The following is a 23,181-nucleotide window of genomic DNA, read 5'->3' on the forward strand; positions in this document are numbered from 1 at the left end:
GGAGGAAGTTTTGATCACATATGGTGCAGAAGTATCAGCTGGGTGAAGACAACATTTGATAGCATGTGTGTGTAAACCAAGCATTTGAAACATATATAACCTGACAGATATACATATATAGATGACACATTTTGGGACTTTGGAGGCTCCATACAAAGTCATAATCCAGAATCTTCAACAAAATTGATACTCTTTTTGTGCATCTGATCATGATCATTGATGCAGTACTCATGCATTAAGCATGACATCATTTATGACAAGGTTTTACCAGTTCCTCTTTTGTTAGCTATCACGTTGTTGATATTACATCTCCAGTAACTTTAGAATTTGTGTGACTGAAAAGTCAAAAAAAGAAAGAAAAAGGAAGGAGTGTTTGTCTTTCACTAGAGGTCTTCACAGGTCCAAACATTTTGACCCCTCAGTTTAAACTTTTTAATTCACCTTACCTGCATTTCTCTGACTGTGGGAGAAATCCAAACAGAACGACCCCAGCCAACAGCCCTGCAGACTCATACCTGGAACCTGTATGACTTCACAGCACTGGGATGCAACAATGCAAGAGCTTATGTGCTGCCCATTATCATGACTAATAATTTTCATTCCGAAAGGGTTCAGAAGCACTAAACGATGATTAAAAGATTTGGTATAAGGCATACATAGATATACTGTAAACAGGAGATCCTTATGACAGCGAGGCAGGATAAAGACCTTCGCAGGAGATTTGAAAATTTGAAAATAGCTTAAAGAAGCAAAAAAATATTTGGGGAAATGACAAAATATATTAAAAGGGCATACTTGCCTAACTTGACTAACAGTCAATGCCTGTCCACATTAAAGGTATTTGTTCTCTTTTATGCTGCCTGTATCATTTTTTTCTTATACTACAGTCAGCTCTTGTTTTGAAGTTCACTTCTTTAGTACTTCATTTCCCCATTTTTTTAAATACAGTAATGACAAGTTTTTTAATTAATCAAAGATAAATTATTTTCAATTTTTACTTTCTGTACTTACTGTAATTATTTACAACTTTTATTCAGGAATAATCCAAAATCATGTCGAATACAGTTTCCTAAATATCTGTTGCTGTCTGCTTATGTTGAAACTTTTAAAATATTTTTTCTCATTAAACTGCTTTCACATTAAGCATTTTAGAATCTTCCTTTTCCTAAAAACAGATAAGACTGATCAGTAGAATTGTGCTTAGTCATTTAGCAGGCTGGTTTACATTAACATCCAGAGGTCTGCATTAGGGTGGATACTACAGGCAGCATGTGATTGGCTGTGCAGTGGGAGGCGGGCCTGTCCAAAGGCCCTGGCTGTTAAACATCTGGAGGTGCTTACTGCTGCCGCTCAGTCACTCAGTAACTCAGTAACTCAGTCAAGTTGAGTAGAATACCACAGCCAAAGAGAAGATGTCCTTCATAAAAGTAGAAGCAACGTCTGATTTCTCCTTTCACAACCTTCCTTATGGAATATTCTCCACATCCGATAACGTAAGTGCAGCTTGCTTCTTTTCTACAGGATACAAGCAGTGATGTGTTGTGAAGCCAGTCAGTCAGAATACAATACTAAGGACTTCTGCTCACAATTTTCAAAATAAAACTTTTAGAAAAAAAGTGGTGCATTGAGGAAAGATGATGTCTACTGGGGAAAAGATACTTTTTATACTTGCTAGTCATAGTGTGGTGAAGTGCACCATGGCAGGTATGAGTATACCAGTGATCCTGATCCTTTCTATTGTTATCATGCTACCCCAAAATACTAATGTCAAGACTGATCTTACACCATAAATGAAACTACAGTAATGCACTAAAATTGAAGTAGGTATATTAAAGACAGGATGTGTACTAAAAACTAATATAATACTCAAATTGGCACATAATGAGGTCACTGAGTAAAAATACTGCAAACTTGAAAGAAGAGATCCACTTGATAGATTCAGTGCAGTCGAAGCATGGATCATCTGAAGTTCTGTTGTGGTGTGCTTTATCTCTTCAGCCCAAACGTCGCATTGGGGTTGCCATTGGAGACCAGATACTGGACCTCAGTGTGATATTGTCCTTGTTTCGAGGACCTGTTATGTCCAAACATCAGGATGTCTTTGACCAGGTATGTTGATTTATAATGTTAATCACATGTAGTGCTCATGTCATCTTTAATCTGGCATCAATCACTAATACCGGGCAATATATGATAGCAAACTGATGGTGAGTTTACTATGTCCATCTTTGGTGGTTTTACTTTCTTGCTATTTTAACTACCATTTATGACGTTAATTAATTTGTGATTAACAGTCAAAATCTGCCCTTTGGCCCTGCCACTGTATGCATAACTGGAGTGAGACAAGCTAGCTCAGTTAAATGTTGGTGGACTTCAATGTCAGGAGCCTTTAAACTAAATCCCACCTCCACAAAAGTTCTATACCGTGTTTCAACTGCAGAAATCTATTATCTTTTATAATGATTGGGCTTGGGTGTGGCCAGCGGGCAAGTTTCTTTGATCTTCATGAAATTTGGTTGGGTCATTGGTCTCATCATTATACCTTGAAAAAAAATTTCTGAAATTTTTTCATCCAACAGGAAGTTGGCCATATTGATTTTGTGTTTCAATTTTCATTTTACAAACACATTTTTGAGGTCTTTAGGATGTGCAAAAACTCACAAAACTTTGCACGCTGAATTAGTAAGTATTTTGAGTTGATATCACAAATTGGCTGGGGCATGGTGCGAGGAATGCTCGAAAACTCACAAAATGTTCCACATTCATCAGAAGTGGCGAAACTTGATATCGGATATGGGTTTTTGGCTTAGGTGTTCCAAAACGGCTCAATGGCGCCCCCTAGACTTAGATGAATGAAATTTGGGAGGCACTTGTATCATGTCCAGATGCACAAAAAAGCCTCTTGGAGCCATACCCTAAGTCTAACAGGAAGTCGGAATCTCGGAATCTTGAATCTTGGAATTTGTGTCTCTGTTAATTAAAGAGTACAGTCTAGACCTGCTCTATGTGAAAAGTGCCCTGAGATAACTTCTGTTGTGATTTGGTGCTATATAAATAAGTAAAACTGAATATTAGCCTCACCTCTATCAGCTTGATCAGATTGACCAACATGAGAATACTACTTAAACATGAACGCATCTGTAATAATAATCCAATGCTATAATATATATATATAACATCATAACACTGAAATGGGCAATTCTGTGGCACGATTACTTTTACTTTTGATACTTAAACTACAATTTGCTGATAGTATTTATGTACTTTTACATAAGTAAGATTTCAAATGCAGGACTTATACTTGTAACAGAGTATTCATATATTGTGGTATTGCTACTTTTACTCAAGTAAAGTAAACACTTGTCTGTGTGTCTCTGTGATGGTCACGTTGCTCCAACCAGGATTTTCCTGATAAAATGATGAATGACAAACCAATCACTTGGACAAGGTGCAGCTAATTGACCTTATAAATAAAGTCCAATGTATATTGATCCATAAAATCATAGCTCAACTCATAATCACCTCATGAAAAGGGGCAGGGATGGCATTTAATAAACATTAATGCTACACAAGTTACTGATGTTTAAGAGTATGTTTGGATTGATTACAGATTGATAAGATTTTGCCTACACTTAGGCTCTTCTTAACAATGAGCTATATTTCCTCCATCTTTTGCATTTGGGGGCACTCTCATTAAGAGTTACAATAAAAAATAACAATAATGTTGATTAATGTTAAATGATGTTCGAGCAATGAAACACCTTAGGGCTGAAATTCAAATAAAAAGTAATATCAACTGACTGTTGTTATTTATATCCAGCAAACAAATAATTTTTAGTTCTGTGACGTTTGAATCAATTAAAAGGCCATATACCACTTCAACTTCACAGCAAGTTCAATCACCTCACAGACACAGTAAGGTAAGCCTACAGTGTGCATTCAGCCTGTGGGTTGCCCGATCATTAGGTCAGGTATAAATATCTCACTCCTCCACCCTTTAGTCTACTTACAGAAAACACACAAACCTGGCAGTCCTGCATAGACTTAGCCACAATTAAAATGATGAGATCGTTTGACATCTATAAAAATATTGACAATTCACAAGCACCTTGACCCTACTGTTCATACCCAAATCTATGCCTATGCAGTGAGAATCCCAGAGGACAGATATAATTGTGTAGTCTGATCCTGGCATCACTCAGCTTTACATAGCACTTGTTCAAGTAGGCATAGGTGTAAAATCGAGCACAGTGCTGTGATATATATTAATATGCCATATTCCTTGTCTTTACCTCCCTACCAGCCCACACTAAATGCTTTCATGGCTCTGGGTTATGAGGCCTGGAGGGAGACCAGGAGTACCTTGCAGTTCTTGCTGTCAGCCAATGAGACCACACTGAGAGATGACGTCAGTCTTCGGAGCAGGTCAGTCTGTTCATGCAAGAGTCCACACAGTAGGCTTTCATTGTTTTCACCGGGCTAATGCTTTGTGTAGTTCTGGTCACACCCCAATCAATGATGTCACAGAAGGTTGAAAAATAAACTTGTTTTTACTGTCAAAAACATAACAGCAACTGCAACAGCTTTACGCCACTCAACTGCTGTGCTGTGAGTCATGAGAGGAGCAAAAAACAGCAAAACCAGGCATGACTGCTGTCAGGATTATTTAGTTTATAAAAAAAAGGTGAAATGAGGGGGCGAGGTTCATTATTATTCAAGTTTCCAGTCTCTCACATGAGAGATGTGCTGTGCAGTTCTTACAAGCCAATCATATCATGCAACATCAACAGATCAGCTAACATGACATAGGATGAAACTGTTTATACTTTAGGGAAATTAGGTTATTGGAAGTAATATTCACTGAGGATAATGATATAGAATACAATCACACGCCAGCTGCATATCAGAATAAGAAGAATACTCAAAATGTTAAAACCAGCTGAAATTGTGTTGGGATTACTATAAATGGATGTTGCTTACTCTTGTTGTTGTTATTTTTTGTTATTATTCTTATTTTCTTTATTAGGTTGTGCGTTTGTTCTTTTGTTTTTTGTGATATTCCTTTAGATTCATTTGTGATCAGCACAACTGGAAGTTAAACATGGATTCTTGAAAATGTTTCTCATTAGGGATGGGCCATGCAGTGGCAGGACACTTTAATAAAACAAAGTTAATTCATTCATTCATTCATTCATTCCTAATTAAATTTGGTCTGTAGCATGTACTGAAAATAAATTCATATTTAACATTTGTGTCCTTTTGTCTCATTATAAACAAATTGTGTTGCATTATAAGAAATACACTTTAAAATAGTAAAGTAGAGGTTGTTCCTGCTTATCAAGCCTCTGAATGCCTCTGATGCACACAAAATAAATGTTTTCATAAGGTCATTGGAAATGTCCTTTCACTGTCTTTCTGTCTTTGTCTCCACAGAGCATTCATCCATCAGAGTGCAGCCACCATGCATCTTCCTGCAGACATTGGTGAGCCTCTCCTGTGTTCTTTGTGTTAAAACTGTTGTTAACCCCCATGCCAACAGGAGCCAAGAGTCCACTGGTAACTAGTTTTATAGTCACAGTTTGAGTGACTCTCTAAAGTACATAAATAAAAATACAGATATAATCATGAAGGTGGCCTTTAACTGTTATTATGTGATTACAGAGAAAAGTTACCACCTTTCCTGTCCTGGCTTTTGTCTCTTAGGCTTCCCTAACCCGCTGATTAGTGGAGCTTTGTGGGACTGTAAAAGCCTGACAGGAGGTCCTGCAAACACTCCACAGGGTTGAGAACAATACCATGCCCTCCTCTGCAATGTTTTTGAGGGAAATTATCTCTATTTAAAGGTGAAGAAGTGTAATTAAAAGGTGCTAGAATTGTAAAAAGACGCTAAAACTGTAATTCAGTCAGAGCTTATTCAGTGACAGTCCTCTCTATACAAGAATTGATTTTTCAGATAAAAATGCGAGTACATTATATGGCAAATGTAGGTGGACACTAACACTCGTGTGGCATTCTAACATTATACCCATATGTGATACTTGAACATGTCTGTAATCTGCTGCTGTAACAACCTCCACTCTTTTGGGAAGGCCAGACTTTGGAACCTCATTCATGAGATCAGAGCAGGGACAAACACAAACTCTATCAGTGTTCTGTGGCATTAATATTTCCCTTCATTGAAATGAAATATAAAAACCAGGGAAAAGTGAACCCAAATCAGAAGTACATTGAAGTCTGTAGGCAGGAGTGTCCATATACTTTTGGTTATGTTGTGTACATTATATCATTGTCAGGTTGCTATTGGAGAATTCAACTGTAATTTTACAATTGTAATTAAAAAAAAGAATTTCTTTTGTTAGATTACCATCATTATAGAAGGCCCAATGACAATAAATAAATGCAGGAAACAACATTCACATAGTTAAATGGATTTAAGGTACATCAGCACCAGGGGGCACTGTTTAATGATATGTTACTTTTCTATTATTGGACATGACTTGGCTCATTCAGTCAAGTTTGTGCTGATAGACTTCACTAATAGGATGGTATATTCCAGCCTGCTCCTCTCATGAACTCCCCTCTCTTCACAGGTGATTACACCGACTTCTACTCCTCCAAGGATCATGCCACCAACGTTGGCATCATGTTCCGGGGAAAGGAAAATGCTCTGATGCCAAACTGGTACACTGTCAATAAACACTATACTAACAGCTGTTGACAAATGGTTGATGGAGTGAATAAAAAGGCTTGCCAAGAGGCCTAAATGCAGTCCCAGTGTTGGGGGCAGATATTGAGAGACATCCTGAAACACTTGTTCTAGGCTCTCGGCAAACAGTGATATGTAGAGGGACACCAAAAGGTTTCTCTAATTGATTTGGGCCTCAGAACATCAGTGTGCATTTGAACACAGCAGCAGGACTTTCAGGGCATCCCTGCAGCACATCTCAGTCACACAACACAGACAGACTTAATTTCATCTCAGACCCTGATGGGAGGAATGCCAAGGCTGCCTGAGCAGCTCTGTCAGAGTTGGACACGCTATACTTTGTTAAGCAGATGATTCTTCCTGTTTGCCAGAGCTTCCCACCATGTCAAGTCAGGCAATGTCATAGGATCAACCTTGCTGCCATGTTTAGTGCAATCTGTAATCTGTTTATATCTCTCTGAGCTGTACAGCAGTAACTGATATGGCTATATATTAGATTGTGAGATATAACTTCACAAATATCTTTAGTTAAGAAGCTTGCAATTCCTCCAACCATCCCTGCTTTCATCACCTTTTTGAAAGGTCAGCAATATGAGCTGTCCACGTCAGATTGTTTTGTATTTTGATTTCCAATAATTTGTCTTCGGTGACCTCTTCAATTTGAACATACTGTAGAGCGTTGGGGTAAGTGAGCAGAGTTCCCAGCATGATCTGAGACAATGTGTTTACGGACATAGGTTTATAGGTTCTATATCACCACAGATGTTATCTGGTACACAGTGATTAGTGTTACTGTTCTTCACACTAACTCTACGATGTTTCTAGTAGTTTACAGTTTGCTGTTATGGAAGAAGGCATTTTACACCATGAGTGAAGTTATGTGTGCATTTAATTACCTCCCTCCAGTATGAGTGCGATGGAGCGTGCACGGTGTTGATGGTTCTGTTACTAATAAACAGCATTTTCCTGTAGCTGTGTGGTCTATGGGACACAGGGACTGCTTCAAAACCTGAGACTATTTCTCCACTTGAGTTCTTTTCACTGCAAAACCACAACTTGCTACAATATTAGAATACAATTGCTTCATTTTTCTCTTTGCTGTAATTTGTTAGATATTCCTGTATGCTATTGCTGTTCTGTCATTTGCAAACATACATGCATGTGAGTGAACTAAAGCTAGAGAAAGATCATTTGTATAACTATAAACAACAACAGTCCATTCTGTTAGGGTATGGACCGTTAGGATTAGGGTGATCATTCATATTAGACCTCAAGTCTTTGTTTCAAAATGATCAGCAAAGATTAGTGATGTCCACTGGTTTAGTTTTAATTCCTTTGTTTTCAAGATGCTGAGGCTACCACTAAGTGGCTTTGTGTCTTGGTTGTCATGTGACCCTTGCTTTGCACGCTGCAGTAGTCCCTTGAGAGTCTCCCTTAAGTAGCCTTTTCTTTGTTTATGCATGCTGGTTATTACTGCGCTTAAGTTTTTTGCCCATATAGATTGGTACAGATATTCCTGGTCCCCAGAGGATGAATCATAGCCTATATAAAGATGGACATATAGCGAGATGTGACATCACCCGTTGATATCATTGGAGCTGGTTTGAAGCTATATGATCAGTGCCATCTTTTCCGTTTGGAGCCAGGACCTTCCAAATAAGGAGTGCTTGGTGTTGCCTTTCCTGCTCTGGAAACATGCCCTGCTACCTCAGACCAAAGCTAATGCTAGCTTACTGGGAACACCAAGTGCTGCACACTGGGCGCATGTTAGCTCCTTTAGCTAAACTGTGCTAACAGGGCAGGTATCATGATCAAGTAACATTAAACTTAGTGAAATATTGGAACAATAGTCCAACTCAGTGCGTATTGCGGAGCCTGAGAGAGGAGTAGGTGAGCCAACTGTCAATCACAGCTGTCAATCACTGCCAACACGGCAGACATCAAAGCTACTAAAAGTCTTCAAATCTTATTAACAGGGCAATAATTTCCAAAATGACCACCAGCACACTTATTAGAGGCCTGAATTCAGAGATTGAGACCATAATGACTCTTTGAAAAAAAAAAAAAGATTGACTTAGAGAGAGAGAGATAACTTGAGACTTTTTGAATGGGAGACAGCTGGAGCATCTAGCAGTCATTGGTGAAGCTTTATGGTGCTCTGCATTGGCTTCAGCCTCAAGCCATGATAGTTGCCACTTAGGATGAATCCTGACTTTGGTGACTTTTCCCCTTGCACTAATTTGTCCAATATTTTGTATTCTTAGTCTTGTTTATACACAGCTAAAAGACCAACATTGATGTGGGTGATGTGAAGCAAATGTAAATTAAAAAGCTTTGCGTTGTTAACTGGATTATTGTTCTGTGCAGGTTGAGGCTTCCAGTGGGATACCATGGTAGAGCATCATCAGTGGTTGTTTCTGGGACCCCCATTCGCCGTCCCTCAGGCCAGATGAGACCTGATCAGAGTAAGATCCTGATGGAACATTTATATTATTCATTTATTGTTACTCAATTCAAAATCAATAATATACCTACTCAATACAGCTAAGCTTGCACTCACCATTGGATGAAAAAAAGCATATGCAACCAATATGCATTTGGCTGTTTAAAACATTGTATGTGTTGGGTGATTATAAGATATAGATTTGGATTTAGAGAAAATTCTTCAACCTGATAGGCTTATAAAACACTTTAAACACAACAGTACAAGTATACAGAGACCAGTAAGTGATAACCACGTTTGCTCTTTCCTTTCTCTCAGCGAAACCCCCAGTGTTTGGACCATCAAAGCAGTTGGACATTGAACTGGAGATGGTGATTACAGTGTTTAATTTGTCTAATCGGTTGTGTTTGTAATGTTTGAATAGCTCTTGAAATTTCAACATGTGAGCTATCTGAGAGAAGGGCCTGAGTTGCCCTCTCTCTGTTAACTTTCTCAATCTGTGTGTTATTCAGTATTACACAACATCATACATTATTGCTGTTATATTTAAAAGTGCTTTTTTCCCTCTGATTAGGCCTTCTTTGTTGGTGGAGGGAACCGGCTCGGAGAGCCAATTCCCATCGAGACTGCTCATGAACACATCTTTGGCATGGTACTCATGAATGACTGGAGTGGTAAGAGCCTCCGTACAACACACGAACGTTCTTGTTGTATGTGCTTGAAAATGATTTACGGTTCCTACACATCATGGAAAGCCTGGGATTATGTGATAAAATGTCCTGAAAAACAGGTTTTTAAATGTGGAGGGAAATAATGTTATTATCTGAACTGTCATAAGCGTCAAGTTGTTGTTTAAGGTTGTTTTTTGGCTTTTTAGGGGGCCTTTATTTCACAGCTGAAAGTAAATAGATACAGAGAATGGATAGAGAAGAAAATAACATGCAACAAAGGTCTGTGGATGCCACTGTTATATGGTATGTGTCTTAACCATTAAGCCAGCGGGGCGCTTCCACAGTTTCTTACATTCCTCACAAAAGCAAGCAAATGAAATTTCTGCTGTGGTCATGTACGGGGTAAAGATGACATACTCTCTTTAAGGTCCTCACAAACACACAATACAGACTCTACGGTATCAGCAAAAGTGATCCAGCTTTGTGATCCCAGAAAACTGAGTCAAGCCAAAAGATAGCTGGCTAACTCACTAATCTTGCTTTGTGATACATACCCCTCTGACAAGCATCATAAAATTACATTCAGTAGTTCTTTTTTTTGTTCTTGATCACTAGCTTCATAGTCTCACTTTAAAGCAGATATAAGCAATATTTTTATAATAACAATGTATGAAATGACAATGTGTAATGTGAGAGGTATCACTTGTAGTGATGAGCCTTCAGAGAATTATCAGTTGTGCTTGTTTTCACGGAGCTTTATAGGGCTATTTCAGCTCATTGTTTAGCTGTCTGGCTGCAACTTTTTGGGCTGCAGCAGGCAGCTGTTTTCAAAGAAAAAGCTTTAAAAACCCACTATACACTACCTGCTCAGCACCAGACACAGACACAAACAAACAGACATAGATAGCGACTAGCTGGTGAGTATAATGGAGCATTTAGCAGCTAAAGAACAAAAGCAGAGCTAAAAGAGAATGAATATCGGACTTACATTCACCAGGTGGACACAAACACGACTCCAAATGAATGATAATGTTGCTCCGTAACTGCTAGATATGGAAATAAGCAGCTGTTTGCTAACAGATTACAGATTGTAAGGAGTTGTTTACAAAGTTAAAATATCCTTAGATAAACAGTTAAATACGCTTTTGGAAAAAAAAGTGGGAAGGGGATCAAGAGAACTGGTGCAAAATTTGCCAATATAGTAGCAAATTAAGTAGGCAGGGTGGGAGGAGCAAGAGTGATTATCGGAAAATTTTCCCTAATGGTCATTATTTTATTGTGAAAGGAGGCTGCAAAAACCTCACGCCTCACCTGGAATTGAAGTTATTTAAAAGTTTATCTATAGTGGAAAAGAGAGCCCTTGAATTGTGTGTATTATTGTTTATTATATATTAAAATATGATTGCCTCACTTTTCTAATTTCTGAGTTATGACTAATTAATAGATTTTTGTAAGTATCAAGATGCTCCATAAGCTGGGTTTTAAGCCATTTATGCTCAGCCCTTCTGCAGTCTATTTCTTCCTCCTTATCAATTCATCCGTTAGCCACAGACTTTTACTTTTATCAGAAAACACTTTGATTTTAACAGGAACAATATCATCTAAAACCAGTTGAGTACCTTGATTAAAGGTAAGTGCCATGTCACCAGAGGATGACATATTAGATGTTACAACATTACAGAATTTGGTAGCAAAGATGTCAGCTGAGTTCGATATGCTATAATAAATAAGACATGAGTTGTTTATTTCAGTATCAGTGCAAGATATTCAAATGAGGTGTACTCACCAAAAGCCAGTCGCCTACATAAAAATCATATCAGAGAAGAGTGCTGCTACACCTCTAGCTCTCCTATCGGACCTAAAAACATTTGAAAAGTTAAAATCTCGCGTTGATGCCTCTGTAAACTACCACTTGAATCCAGCCAAATTTCAGTTAAAAATAATACATCCAGCTTATGATCTGTAATTAGGTCACTAACCAGTACAGCCTGTCCTGTTAAAGGTCTCACATTTAATAAAGCAAGTTTTAAAGTTGTCTAATTCAGCCCAGTAGCTGAGACTGCAGTCTGTGAGAGAGAGGCTTTAATCTGAGTCAGATTGTGATGGTTGGCTGACCTGTGTACAGTTTACTGTGTGATAAAATGGGATTCAATATTTTCTTTTAAGCCCCTTCTGAAAACTCACTTTTAACATAACACTTTCCTATGATTATTCTTATTTATTGATTTATTTATATTTGTTTTTAATGATATATATGTGGGAATGTGTATGTATTTGGTGTGAAAAGCATTACACATCTGATTCTTGGAGTCAAGTGGGAACAATATGAGCAGTTTTGAGTAAATAACTAATTTTGTGGGTTGAATCCTTTTTTGTGTTGATCAATGCAGTGACTAGACAACATGGATTGACTTATCATTGGATACGTAAATTAAACTGTTATTTTTACTTGTGTCCTCAAAGGAGTAAGCTAATCATGCCCACCAGTTTGTGGCAGCATAGATGCAACATTGAGGTTTGGAGAGAGAGGAGCATCAGTGACTGCTCGTCACCATCTCACCCCAAACACTATATTTTGAACTGAACCTGTTCTTCCAGTTAATTTACTCCTCCAGCCATGACAGGAACCAAGATTTCAGATATCCTAAGACCCTGACTCTAAGTCTCCCAACACATACCCCACTACTCAGAGAACACCAGGAATAAATTCTACTAAAATGCTTTAGTTTTGGATTTGTCATATTTTGTTTATCCATTTAACATGACTGGCTACACTGCCAGGGATAAAATTCTATTGGGGAAATACAGTTCTTCTGATATGCTAATCTCTACTTAAATATTGCTAAAACTGGAAAATTTTCATAAAAAATGCTAAAGACATGACCCCTGTGTTCTCAGTGCTAGCCACAGCGCTGTTTGTAACATCATGTAATTCTTTGTATTTGCTATAGAGCAACAAAGTCACCTTAGGGAGGAAGTTGGAGTGGATGGTTGAGTCAACAATGACAAAACATCTGATTTTAACATAGGAGACCTCTTTACTGGCCTTGAAAGAGTCCAAATGTAAATCTGGAACTTTCACTAAGCACAATGGAGCCAATTGATGTGCCAGAAATAGTGATGCAACAGTCCTCGTTATTATAGGGGTCAGTATCTCCACCTTTCAAGTGGAAGACTGGGGTTCAGTTACCCAATGGGGAAGAGCACCTGCATTTTTTCTTGAGTTTTATATGATTCAAGACAGTCCTCGAGCACACCACTACCTCTTTTTCCCCAATGGGGAGTGTTGAGTTTTCTACCAGCTGCTTTATTATTCACCTAGCCAGACAAAAGTAACACATCAACATCATGCAGGTTCCTGCTGTCCAACAGAGCATTACAGTCAGGATATGAACTGCCCTCATTCACATACAGAAATCAATAAATGGGCTAAACAGAAAGCTAACCCAAAAAGAATAAATAGACAGTGATTCATCATGTGTATGGATTAATTTGTTATTTGTTTTCTAGAGTATTACATAGTGTTACATTGTGCCCAGTGTGTTGATGATCTGAGTCAGCATTGCTTGAATTTATTAATTACTAGGAGTAAACATGAACAAAGTGTTCCCGTCCAGTTTCTAACCAGGGACCATTCACATGTTAGGCAAATTTGATAATCACTACACTACAGAAACTGAAAAGTTTCATGTTATCCCCATGGGTGGGTTAAAGCACTTAAGTACTGAACTCCAGCCATGCCTTCAATTGCTTAAGTTAAGGAATGTTAAAACAAGGTAATACAATACAATATACAATATTGTTGAGGGCCCAGCCACCTGTGAGCAAACCACTTGTGCCACATATGCAAGACATTTCAAGGAACTGTAAATGGAGACTGTCCTTCTAAGGCTACATCCAGACTGATATGTTTTCATTGTAAATGCATAACTTTTAATACATTCAAACCAGGATTCACACTACTCCGGAGTTTTCAAACCCCTAAAACAGAGACCTTTGAAAACAATGACGCAGACACCCATGTTCACTTCCTGATTGGTTCTTATTAGTTACGATGTATCTCTCCCTGATTTGACATGCCCCTATCACGTGATCTTTTTCCAGAAGAAAACAAACAACATCAGCCTTGACTACCAGTGTTAATTCAACATGGATAACGAATAACAGGTGTTGCTGACCTTGTTGTCTATGCTAGCAGCTGTTACTTTTTGCCATTGCTGTTCTTCCTGTAGTATTTTCTGAAACTAAGCAATCAACCGCGGAGTAAACAGTACAATACAAGAGGGACAATAAAAACTGTTTCCTGTTTACCCCGGTTCGCGCATGCCCAGTGTACGTGAATGGTGATGTGATATGCGTTTTCAGGCGTGTTGGTATGGACAGAGATTAATTCTAAAACAGTACTGAAACATTTGTGTGGACGGAGATCGTTTTTGAAAAAACAACACCAGAATCAGTTGATTCAGCAAGTGCACCACAACTACATATATTTAGGTTCAAGTGACAGCAACCTTTAGTGGTTTTTGGATAATTATTACAGGAGCATCATATGAATTATTTGTTTCCTGGCTTAACAGAGCAGTTCAAGTTTCAGGTCTACATCTTGTTATTTCCTGGCTAATAAGCAATACAGCACCATTATCTGCCTACTTAAACACAAATTTGTGTGTTTATCTTCAGCCCGGGACATCCAGTCGTGGGAGTATGTTCCTCTGGGTCCTTTCCTGGGGAAGAACTTCGGGACGACCATCTCACCATGGGTTGTCCCCATGGAGGCACTGTTACCCTTTGCAGAGTCCAACCCTATCCAGGTTAGTACCAGGGTTACAACTTCCACCAGTATACAGTTTGGAGAGCTGTTACTGTTATTTCCACGACAAAAACTAAGTATTAGGATTCAGAGTTAACCACCTAAATATTATTCCTCTCAAGGCAGAAAAATATCTTGAAAAGCATTTAGACCATCATGGGACAAAAATGCATTCCTGCAAGTTATACTTATGAAAGTCTGTTAGTTTGATTTTATTTGTTTGAGGTGAAGTTTCTTACTAAAATCTTTGTGAACAGTGTACTCACTGTTCTGCCACCATAGTCCAGGTGAGAGAAGATCGGAGCAGATTGAAAATGTTGATATGCTCATCAGAGTAGTCTTCAATTATTACTGTGAGCATGTAGTGAGTACTTTGAGGAGCTTTTTTTACTCAGGTATGAAAATTTACTGCATTATGTATTAATAAGTATTGAGAAAGTATTGAGAAAAAATAATATATATATAAATAAACACATTTATATATATTTATTGTTAATGAAGCAAAATTTCAAGAAGGAAGATCTCTTCCCTCGTGTTTTGCCTTTATTCCACTACGGGTGAATGTCTTTTTCCTCCTGTTCTATTTGTCTCTGTCACATCCACTTTACCATGCTGTCAAAAATCCCTTCATTCATAATTCTGACGTCACCATACACCATAGATGCCGTTCTTCAAATATTGCTGCAATTCTACCATTCTGTTCTTCAGACAGTTGCTCCTACAATTGCTCCCATCTTCATAAGGGCCTACACTTTATGAAGATGCTTCACATCGTCAAAAATCTTTCTGTTGCTAACATCAGTTAACATTGTTATACACAATTGCACTTTGCATAGAACTTGGACACAAAGTTTCTTTGTAGGCTTTTTTTTATTAAGTTCTTTACGTTCTTTACATTGATTGTGTATTGAGTCATGAGCAGCAGCAGTGCAGTGGCTGTACAGATCCAGTGATTGACACTGATGGCAGATTGCAGCTGGTACTGTTGTGCTGCTGACATGTTTTTTCCATGGTTTTATTCAAGGTGTAAGATGTACAGATATGTACAGATGATTAACCCTTTCAATTTAGCAGCACATGACTCCCTGTGGCGCTACCCTTATGCCGGGATTCCACCAGACGCATGTGCGCCGCGTTCCGGCTTTTGCTCCGTCCTCTGCACGGTGCCCTATTCCACCGGGAGCAGCAGACCGGAGAGCCGCTTCTCTGATGCCTCTGAAATGTGCCGCAGTGCACCCGGTGGGATCACAAGCATCAGCTCCAGTGGCCATGTCGGAGCTGGAACGTGGTGCACACACGCCCAGTGGAATTTAGGCATTAGGACAAATTCAACATTTTTTTTGTCTCACTAGTGGTGAGATCTTCACTACAATAGACCATAGAGAAACTGTTTTGCTTTTCTCCATTTAGCTTTGTAGACCTGTCTCATCTAGCTCCTGTTTCTCCTTTTCCTGCAGGATCCAGAGCCTCTCCCCTACTTGCAGCACCAAGATGCTTACACTTTCAACATCAACCTGTTTGTGTCACTAAAAGGTACTGCACACCAAGTGACTATCATCAAATAAACCACAATGGTTTCATTGTGCATTGTGTACTTTTGTAGTTACACACACATACACACACACACACACACACACACACACACACACACACACAGTCATGTTTCCATTACAGAGGACATTACATTGACTTACATTCATTTCCTGGAGACTTACCCTAATCTTAACCAAAACCACCACATGCCTAACCCTAACCCTTACCCTAACCTTAACATAACCCTAAACTTACCTTAACTTTAAACCAAGGCTTCACCCTAAAATTAATGATTTATGTTAAGGGGACTTGGTTTTTGTCCCCATAAGAGAGGGGAGTCCCCACAATATGACTGTTTCACTAGCAAGGACCACACCATCAACAAGGCACGTGCAAAAGTGGTGAATGAATTCCACTGGCTTGCCTGTTGTATGCAGTGTGGGGAAGCTTCACGGGGAATCTGCTGCAGCACCTGGGCAGGGACGGACCCCCTCAGGGTCGTACGAGGGAAGGAGGCGAGGAAAAAGGAAAAAGGAAGAGAGAAGTATGTTATGAAAACATTGTCTGTTTACTCTTCTAGGACAGGGCATGGCAGAGCCTGCAACCATCTGCAAGTCTAACTTCAAGGTAAGAATCTGATGTATTGAGTCATGTACACTATAACACTCATTGCTACATTATAGTAAATAATACAGCATGTACAGAGATTTTGAGGCCCTGGGCAAAGAGTTTAGTAAGTGTTACTGAAAGATAATAGTAGGGTTGCAATTAACAATTATTGTCATTATCAAATAATCTGTTGATTACTTTTTCAATAAGGGATTAAGGATTTGTTCAATAAAATTATTTTCCAAAAACTGTCCATCAACTTTTCTAAAAGCACAAGGTAGTGTTCAACAGAGTCAGAAACCCAGAGATGTTCAATTTTATGTCACATCACAATGATGTAAAATACATTTTGAATTTTTTTCTTGTTATATCATTGATTAAACAACTAATTGATTAATCAGCAATTAGTTTCTGTGCTAGATGACACCAATGGCATTAGGAATGTGGTGCACTAAGAACTAAGAATGTGCACCACATTCTGTGACCCATAAAGTACTGCAAATAATAAACAATTATAGAAATATTCTATACAAATAAACTTATTTCTATCAAGTGATATTACACATGTAGTTAAATTAACTATACTGTGGGGTTTTAGGCTTATTTACTATAACATCTGCCCTCCTCTCTGAGCCTGGCCTCTCACTGTTCAAATGGCCACTCATATGGGTCCCGTGAAAAATGTGATATTTCCTTCTTTTCCTACAGTCCTGAACTATTTTGTGAGGTTTGGGTAGCGCCAGGTGCTCTTCTGAAAATGACCAGCTGGGAACGCTTGAGAGCACTTTGGAGGCAGAGCATTTTTTCAGCTGAGACGCTTTGGTTGTTATGATAAAGAATATCCGCAGAAGTATGGTTAATTTATGTGTCGCAAGTACCTAATTTCGCTAATTGTTTGTGTTATCAACAAATACTGAATGTATAAGTGTCAGCACAAGGTAGAGTACTTGCTCAGGCCCTTGCTCTGGATGAAGGGAAGGCTGATGCATGTAAGGAGAGAGGACAGACTCACCAGTCTAGGTGGGTTGATGAGATTTTGTGGAGGAAACATCTCTGTGAATACCATCATTTGGTTTAAGAGCTGAAGTTGGATGGAGCCTGGTAACTTGGGTAACGTCCATTATTGTTGTTGTTCAGGACTTGTGCATGTAGGATGTGACGCTTGGTCTTTGTCGTATTTGTCCTGCCTCTCCTCCACTGGGATTGGATGGCTGGGTAAAAAGTGACAGTGACAAGTGCAGCGATTTACCCAAAGTTGAACATTGTTCGACCAGAAAAAAACACCAAACATGCAGTGCTCAGCGCAGAATAGACGCTCAGCACCTTGTCATGTTGCTGGCATTTGTAGCATAGTGTAAATATGCAGCACTATCATTGCAAACAATTCAAAAAATACTGGCCTCAGGAAAAAACACTTTGGTGGACACAGCCCCTTAGTACAAACTCCCTCCCTGATCTCAGTCATCAACAGCCTGCAGAGATAGGTCTGACCTGCATTGATCCAAATGTATGTATTGATCCAGTATGATATCCTACAGTCTGTCTCTCCTCATTTGCTTCCTCTTTCCCTCCATCTGTCTGTCTATCTGTAGCACATGTACTGGACCATGAAGCAGCAGCTTGCCCATCACACAGTCAACGGCTGCAACGTCAGACCAGGAGACCTGCTGGCTTCTGGTACCATCAGTGGACCGGTTAGTGTCTGCATGTGCAACTCTGTGTGTGTGTGTGTGTGTGTGTGTGTGTGTGTGTGCTGCTCAACTGTTTTAGATGTCAGATTAACTATTAATATAACAATAAAACAAACAACATGTAAAATCAGAACAGGCAAAAACATTAAGCAGGTGAACAGAGAACAAAAAGTTTAAAGACATGCAAAGCAATTAATAGAAGACAATGTTCGCAAATCGTGCAAGTACATAATTACATAACATTACACAAGACAGAGGTAAAATCAGAAGAGACACAATCTGACAAACACAGACAGAAAGCCATTATGGTAAAGTCAGGTCAGACATTTCATGCTTACAATGTTGAATTGAATGCTGATCTTGAAAATGTTGAATTAAAGCTCAAATGTGTGAAATTTGAAAAGTTTGGATTTTAATGATCCCTAATTTGCCTTTTCTTTTACAAATTGTAGGGTTTTCACACTTTATCCCCTTGTTTTTATATGTCATACATTATATTTAAACCCCTCTTTCCTTTTCTTTCTCCAATAACCTTCTGTTCTAAAGTTCACTCGACTGATTTTCAGCTTTTTACAAAAACTTATGCCATCACAATAATTCAAAAGATGCTGTAATCCAATAAGATGTATACACACCAGGGGGGCCAGATGCATAAACGATACGTACGCACAAAAACCATGCATACGCCATTTCCTGCACATGAACAAGTATTTATAAACACAGAATGTGCGCACCTCACGCATACCTCAGACCAGGCGTACACGTTTTTCTAAAGTAATCTGAGGGTGATGTGATGAGGTGGAGATGAAATATAAGGTGAGAGACGGAATCTTTTATTAAAACATTGTTTGTTTAGGTTGAAAACCAGCTGCACTGATTGTGTAATTTTTTTGGGGGGGGGGGTTTGGAGTTTACACAGGTATTTGTAAAATGCCAATCAAAGGTGCATTTATTAAGTTAACATTGATTAGTTACTTTTGTGTTTGATTTCATCATTCTTTCAATTTACAAAGGAGTCAACATTTTATTTTGCTGTTCTTATTCTTTTTATTTTATCCTTAGTAGTGTCACATCTTGTAAAGTTGCTTTAGATAGGAGCTACAAACCCATTGATTACATTTCTGAGATCACTGCTGACGATGGTTTACAGGTCCATATGATGAATTAATGATATAGACCATATAACGAGCCACACAGAATGGTTGCGTGTAATGACGGCTGTTCTGCTGTTGGAGAACCTCACTGGTGCAACACAATCTGTGAAACTGCACTTCTTTTCCGGTTGTTTCATTGACAGCTGAACAGACTGGTGGAGCAGGCGGTGAATTGATATGAAAACAGCTGGTTCAGGCCGTCTTCATCCATTTATGGTTAATTGTCGGAGTGGAAATGAGGCTCATGCACATGCATCCAGTTCCTCGATGACTGAGATTTATAAAACAGAACCATGTGCACACATGACTTTATAAATCTGATGAAAAGAATATGTATGCATATTTCTGGCTTAGTGAGTACACACAGAGTTTTATGCATCTGGCCCCTGGGCTTTGAACATCTATGTGACAATTCAGGCAGTTCCATGCTGGATAATGCATAAGGAGCCAACTACAGAGTTTGTCTACCTGTCTCTCTTGTGTTTTATATGTACAGTACATTTGTAGTATATTATATACGCTGTATCTCAACAGGATCCAGAGACTTTTGGCTCCATGTTGGAGCTATCATGGAGGGGATCCAAGTGCATTGATGTGGGAGGAGGAGAAACCAGAACTTTCTTGAAGGATGGAGATGAAGTCACCATCACAGGTTAGACTGAACCAGCACAGCAGTGGCTCACGGGGTCATTCACTAGAAACGTATAGTGTCACCATTTTTCCGTCACTAATAGGCATGAATGTCACCCACTAAGATCTGATTGGACAGTAGTTGCTTTTAGTTGCACAACAACAGAGTGATTGTGTGTGCGATTCAAAGGTCTAGAACCTGGCTACATGATCATAATGTATGTTTATAATGAGAAAATAAAATGTTTCTTCCTCTGTCTAGGTTACTGTGAAAGAGATGGACACAGGGTGGGCTTCGGGCCTTGCATGGGAACCATCCTCCCCTCCCTGCAACACTGAACCACTTACACTGTTATTTATGTGGGCATTTTATTGTGGAGCATAAAGCTGAAAGAATCCAATATTTCTCCCTATTTTCACCCTCACTGTCCATGAATGACAGACTGCTCACGTATTATTCCTCTCTCTCCCTACACACACACACACGTTAACACACATTCCTCTGTGAAAATGACATGATAGCAGCTTTAGTTAATCATTGATATGCATTTCCCAGAGCTCTGTAGAGTTGTACAATGATCTTGTTACTGAAATCCACTGCAATATTCATACAGCAGAGGGATTCTCCCACATCATGTCAGTGTTACTGCTGTACCAGGATCAGTATTATTGATGTTCTGTGTGTGTTTGCCCATGATTTATAATACAATCATCCATTTATAATCTCATTGTGTTTATGTCTTTTGTTTTCCTGTTGCCTCACTGTGTCCATTAGATTCCTGCAGTCTTTAATCACATCTTTTATTACTTTGTTTAGAGAGACATGTTACTGATTACTTTACAGGTTAGGATATTCTATATTTTTCTTATTGCCATCAAATCCCATGAAATGACCAAACCTTCTATGAATTCTACTAATAAATGTTGTGTTTGTAGCAAAGCCTGATATATCTTATTCTTCTGTGCTGTACACCTCCATTGTTGTCCAAGAACTATTAGAAACACATCGCTGAGCCACACTGTTCCACTGACTAACATTGTAGTTTATTTTGATTCAGTCCCACACGCACTGTCCTGCTGCCAGAAACACTCACAAGAACACCCAATTGGATTCCTCTACTGTTGAAAATAGAAAAACAGACGTGGTCCCATCACTGTGTTTATACAGCATGCAAAAAAGATGCTGTGTCAATCAGCAAGTCACTATCTTAACTGCAGTTTAGAACAGGTTCAGCTGAAGTGAAAATTGATTCTTATTGCTCAGCTATTTAAATCTTAGCTAAACCTGATCTAAACTGCAGCTAAGCTAGTTAGATGCTAAGTGACACAGTGCTTGTGTTCTGTTATTTGTATAAGTTGACCAATAAATTAACAGACAACCAATGGGCTTGGGGCTGAGAGACACAGACAGAGTTGGGAAATCATAAAGTATTGAGAGATGGACTAACACATTGTTGGTTTTGTCTTCCTCATATCTAACTATGAGGAAACTGTAATGAATGTACCTTTAATGGTGACAGACTGTTGTAATTATGCAGATACATATCAGCAGACTGATTTTCTTCTAGAAAGGCAAGAGGTGATGAATAAATAATCAGTGAGAACAAAAACCATCTCTGCTGCCAGTAATAACAGATCAAACTGTTCTTATCATGGCAGCTGAGGCATTTTGGATCTTTCACACTTTGTTTCTGGTTCTCTGGACTGTCTGCATTAATGTGCTGTAGTGCCCTGATAGACCTGGTGGAACTTACTAAAAGTCATCAGCACTGTAAATGTGAATTTTATTGCTGCATTAACTCAGTGAGAATACAGCTGTGTGTGTGTTCTAATCCGTTTGTGCAGCCATGTTTGCATGCATTTCTGAGTGCATGTGGAACTTGTTTGCATGTTTACACTGCTCCCTGTCTGTGTCCTTGGTCTGCAGCTGCTCCAGGAAGTCCAGAAACATCTGGAACACAGAGAACATCCTTTCACTGAGCATCAAAATTGCTAGAACAGCTGGGATTCAAACCCACAACTCCATTCTCAGACCATAGATGTACTTTATATGGAACTCTATATGTGTAACCCCAACTCTACATTATGCCTAGGTTGCTATCACTAATTTTAGACTGTAATGATGGTCTGCTTGGGTCCGGTTTCCTAAGGTAGCTACCACAAAGGTTTACCTGTTTGGGATGAAAGCTTAGATTAGCAACTCAATAAATCACTTGAAACAAAGACACAAAATAAATTGGCTTATACCAAAACGTTACAATCCAAAACTTAAATCTCCTCAGTTTACTTTGGCACAATCCCACAATTCTTGCCCCTTTGTCTACTATTCCCTATAGCAGACTCAGATCAAATACTTCACTGGACTCTCAACACCACAGTGGGCCCACACACACACAAAATAAAAAAAGTTGCAGGCCTGTGTGTTACTCAGGTGCGGGGCAGCCGACTTATCCTCAGCAAAGCAAAGACAGAAAATCCCGCTCACAGTTCAGCATCAGACATGGAGAAACAGTTCGTGGTCCGAAGGATGAAACTAGACGCAGCAGAGATGAACTCATGGATGTATAAAGAGAACTGGATACAGCGTCGGAGGCGGGGCCCCGTTCATTCCTATGAAAGTTGCTCAGTGGCGCATGAAGCCAAAAAGGTTCAACAGCTTTTGCATTGCTTCCGCATCTGTGCGGATCTCTGTCTGACAGATAGCCAATCAACTGTGAAATATGACATGACGCTTTAGCCTGGGCTATCCCCACATTCACGCCGCCACCGCAGGCCCACTGCGGACATGAATCAGGAAAACTCAATCTGAAGCAGCGAGGCAGGGAACAATTAAAAATGAACTATAATCTTAATGATCAGTCGCCAGTGTGTGTAAGAAAACCTTCATGTGGGACATGTACAGTAGTGGTTTATGTGTTAGACAATAGGGTGTGG

General features: G+C 39.1%; 1 protein-coding gene across 1 annotated transcript; it reads left to right on the forward strand.

Moving 5' to 3' along the window:
* Positions 1-1,324: 1,324 nt before the first annotated feature.
* fah (fumarylacetoacetate hydrolase (fumarylacetoacetase)) lies at positions 1,325-21,187 on the forward strand. The gene is made up of 14 exons (XM_044347069.1): positions 1,325-1,493; positions 1,999-2,109; positions 4,304-4,425; positions 5,434-5,483; positions 6,591-6,681; positions 9,074-9,171; positions 9,468-9,520; positions 9,724-9,823; positions 14,501-14,631; positions 16,088-16,163; positions 16,744-16,790; positions 18,365-18,466; positions 20,152-20,269; positions 20,510-21,187. The coding sequence occupies exons 1-14, from the start codon at positions 1,413-1,415 to the stop codon at positions 20,584-20,586; spliced, it is 1,257 nt and encodes a 418-aa protein (XP_044203004.1). The 5' UTR covers positions 1,325-1,412; the 3' UTR covers positions 20,587-21,187.
* Positions 21,188-23,181: the final 1,994 nt, after the last annotated feature.

This window comes from Thunnus albacares, chromosome 1 (assembly GCF_914725855.1).
Source record: "Thunnus albacares chromosome 1, fThuAlb1.1, whole genome shotgun sequence".
Classification (NCBI taxonomy): Eukaryota; Metazoa; Chordata; class Actinopteri; order Scombriformes; family Scombridae; genus Thunnus; species Thunnus albacares.

Excerpts from the sequence above, each read along its gene's own strand:
- fah (XM_044347069.1), top strand. The coding sequence starts at position 1,413 with ATGTCCTTCATAAAAGTAGAAGCAACGTCTGATTTCTCCTTTCACAAC. Across the intron at positions 9,521-9,723 it reads TGGACATTGAACTGGAGATG|GCCTTCTTTGTTGGTGGAGG; the intron begins GTGATTACAGTG and ends CCCTCTGATTAG. Across the intron at positions 14,632-16,087 it reads CAGAGTCCAACCCTATCCAG|GATCCAGAGCCTCTCCCCTA; the intron begins GTTAGTACCAGG and ends CTTTTCCTGCAG.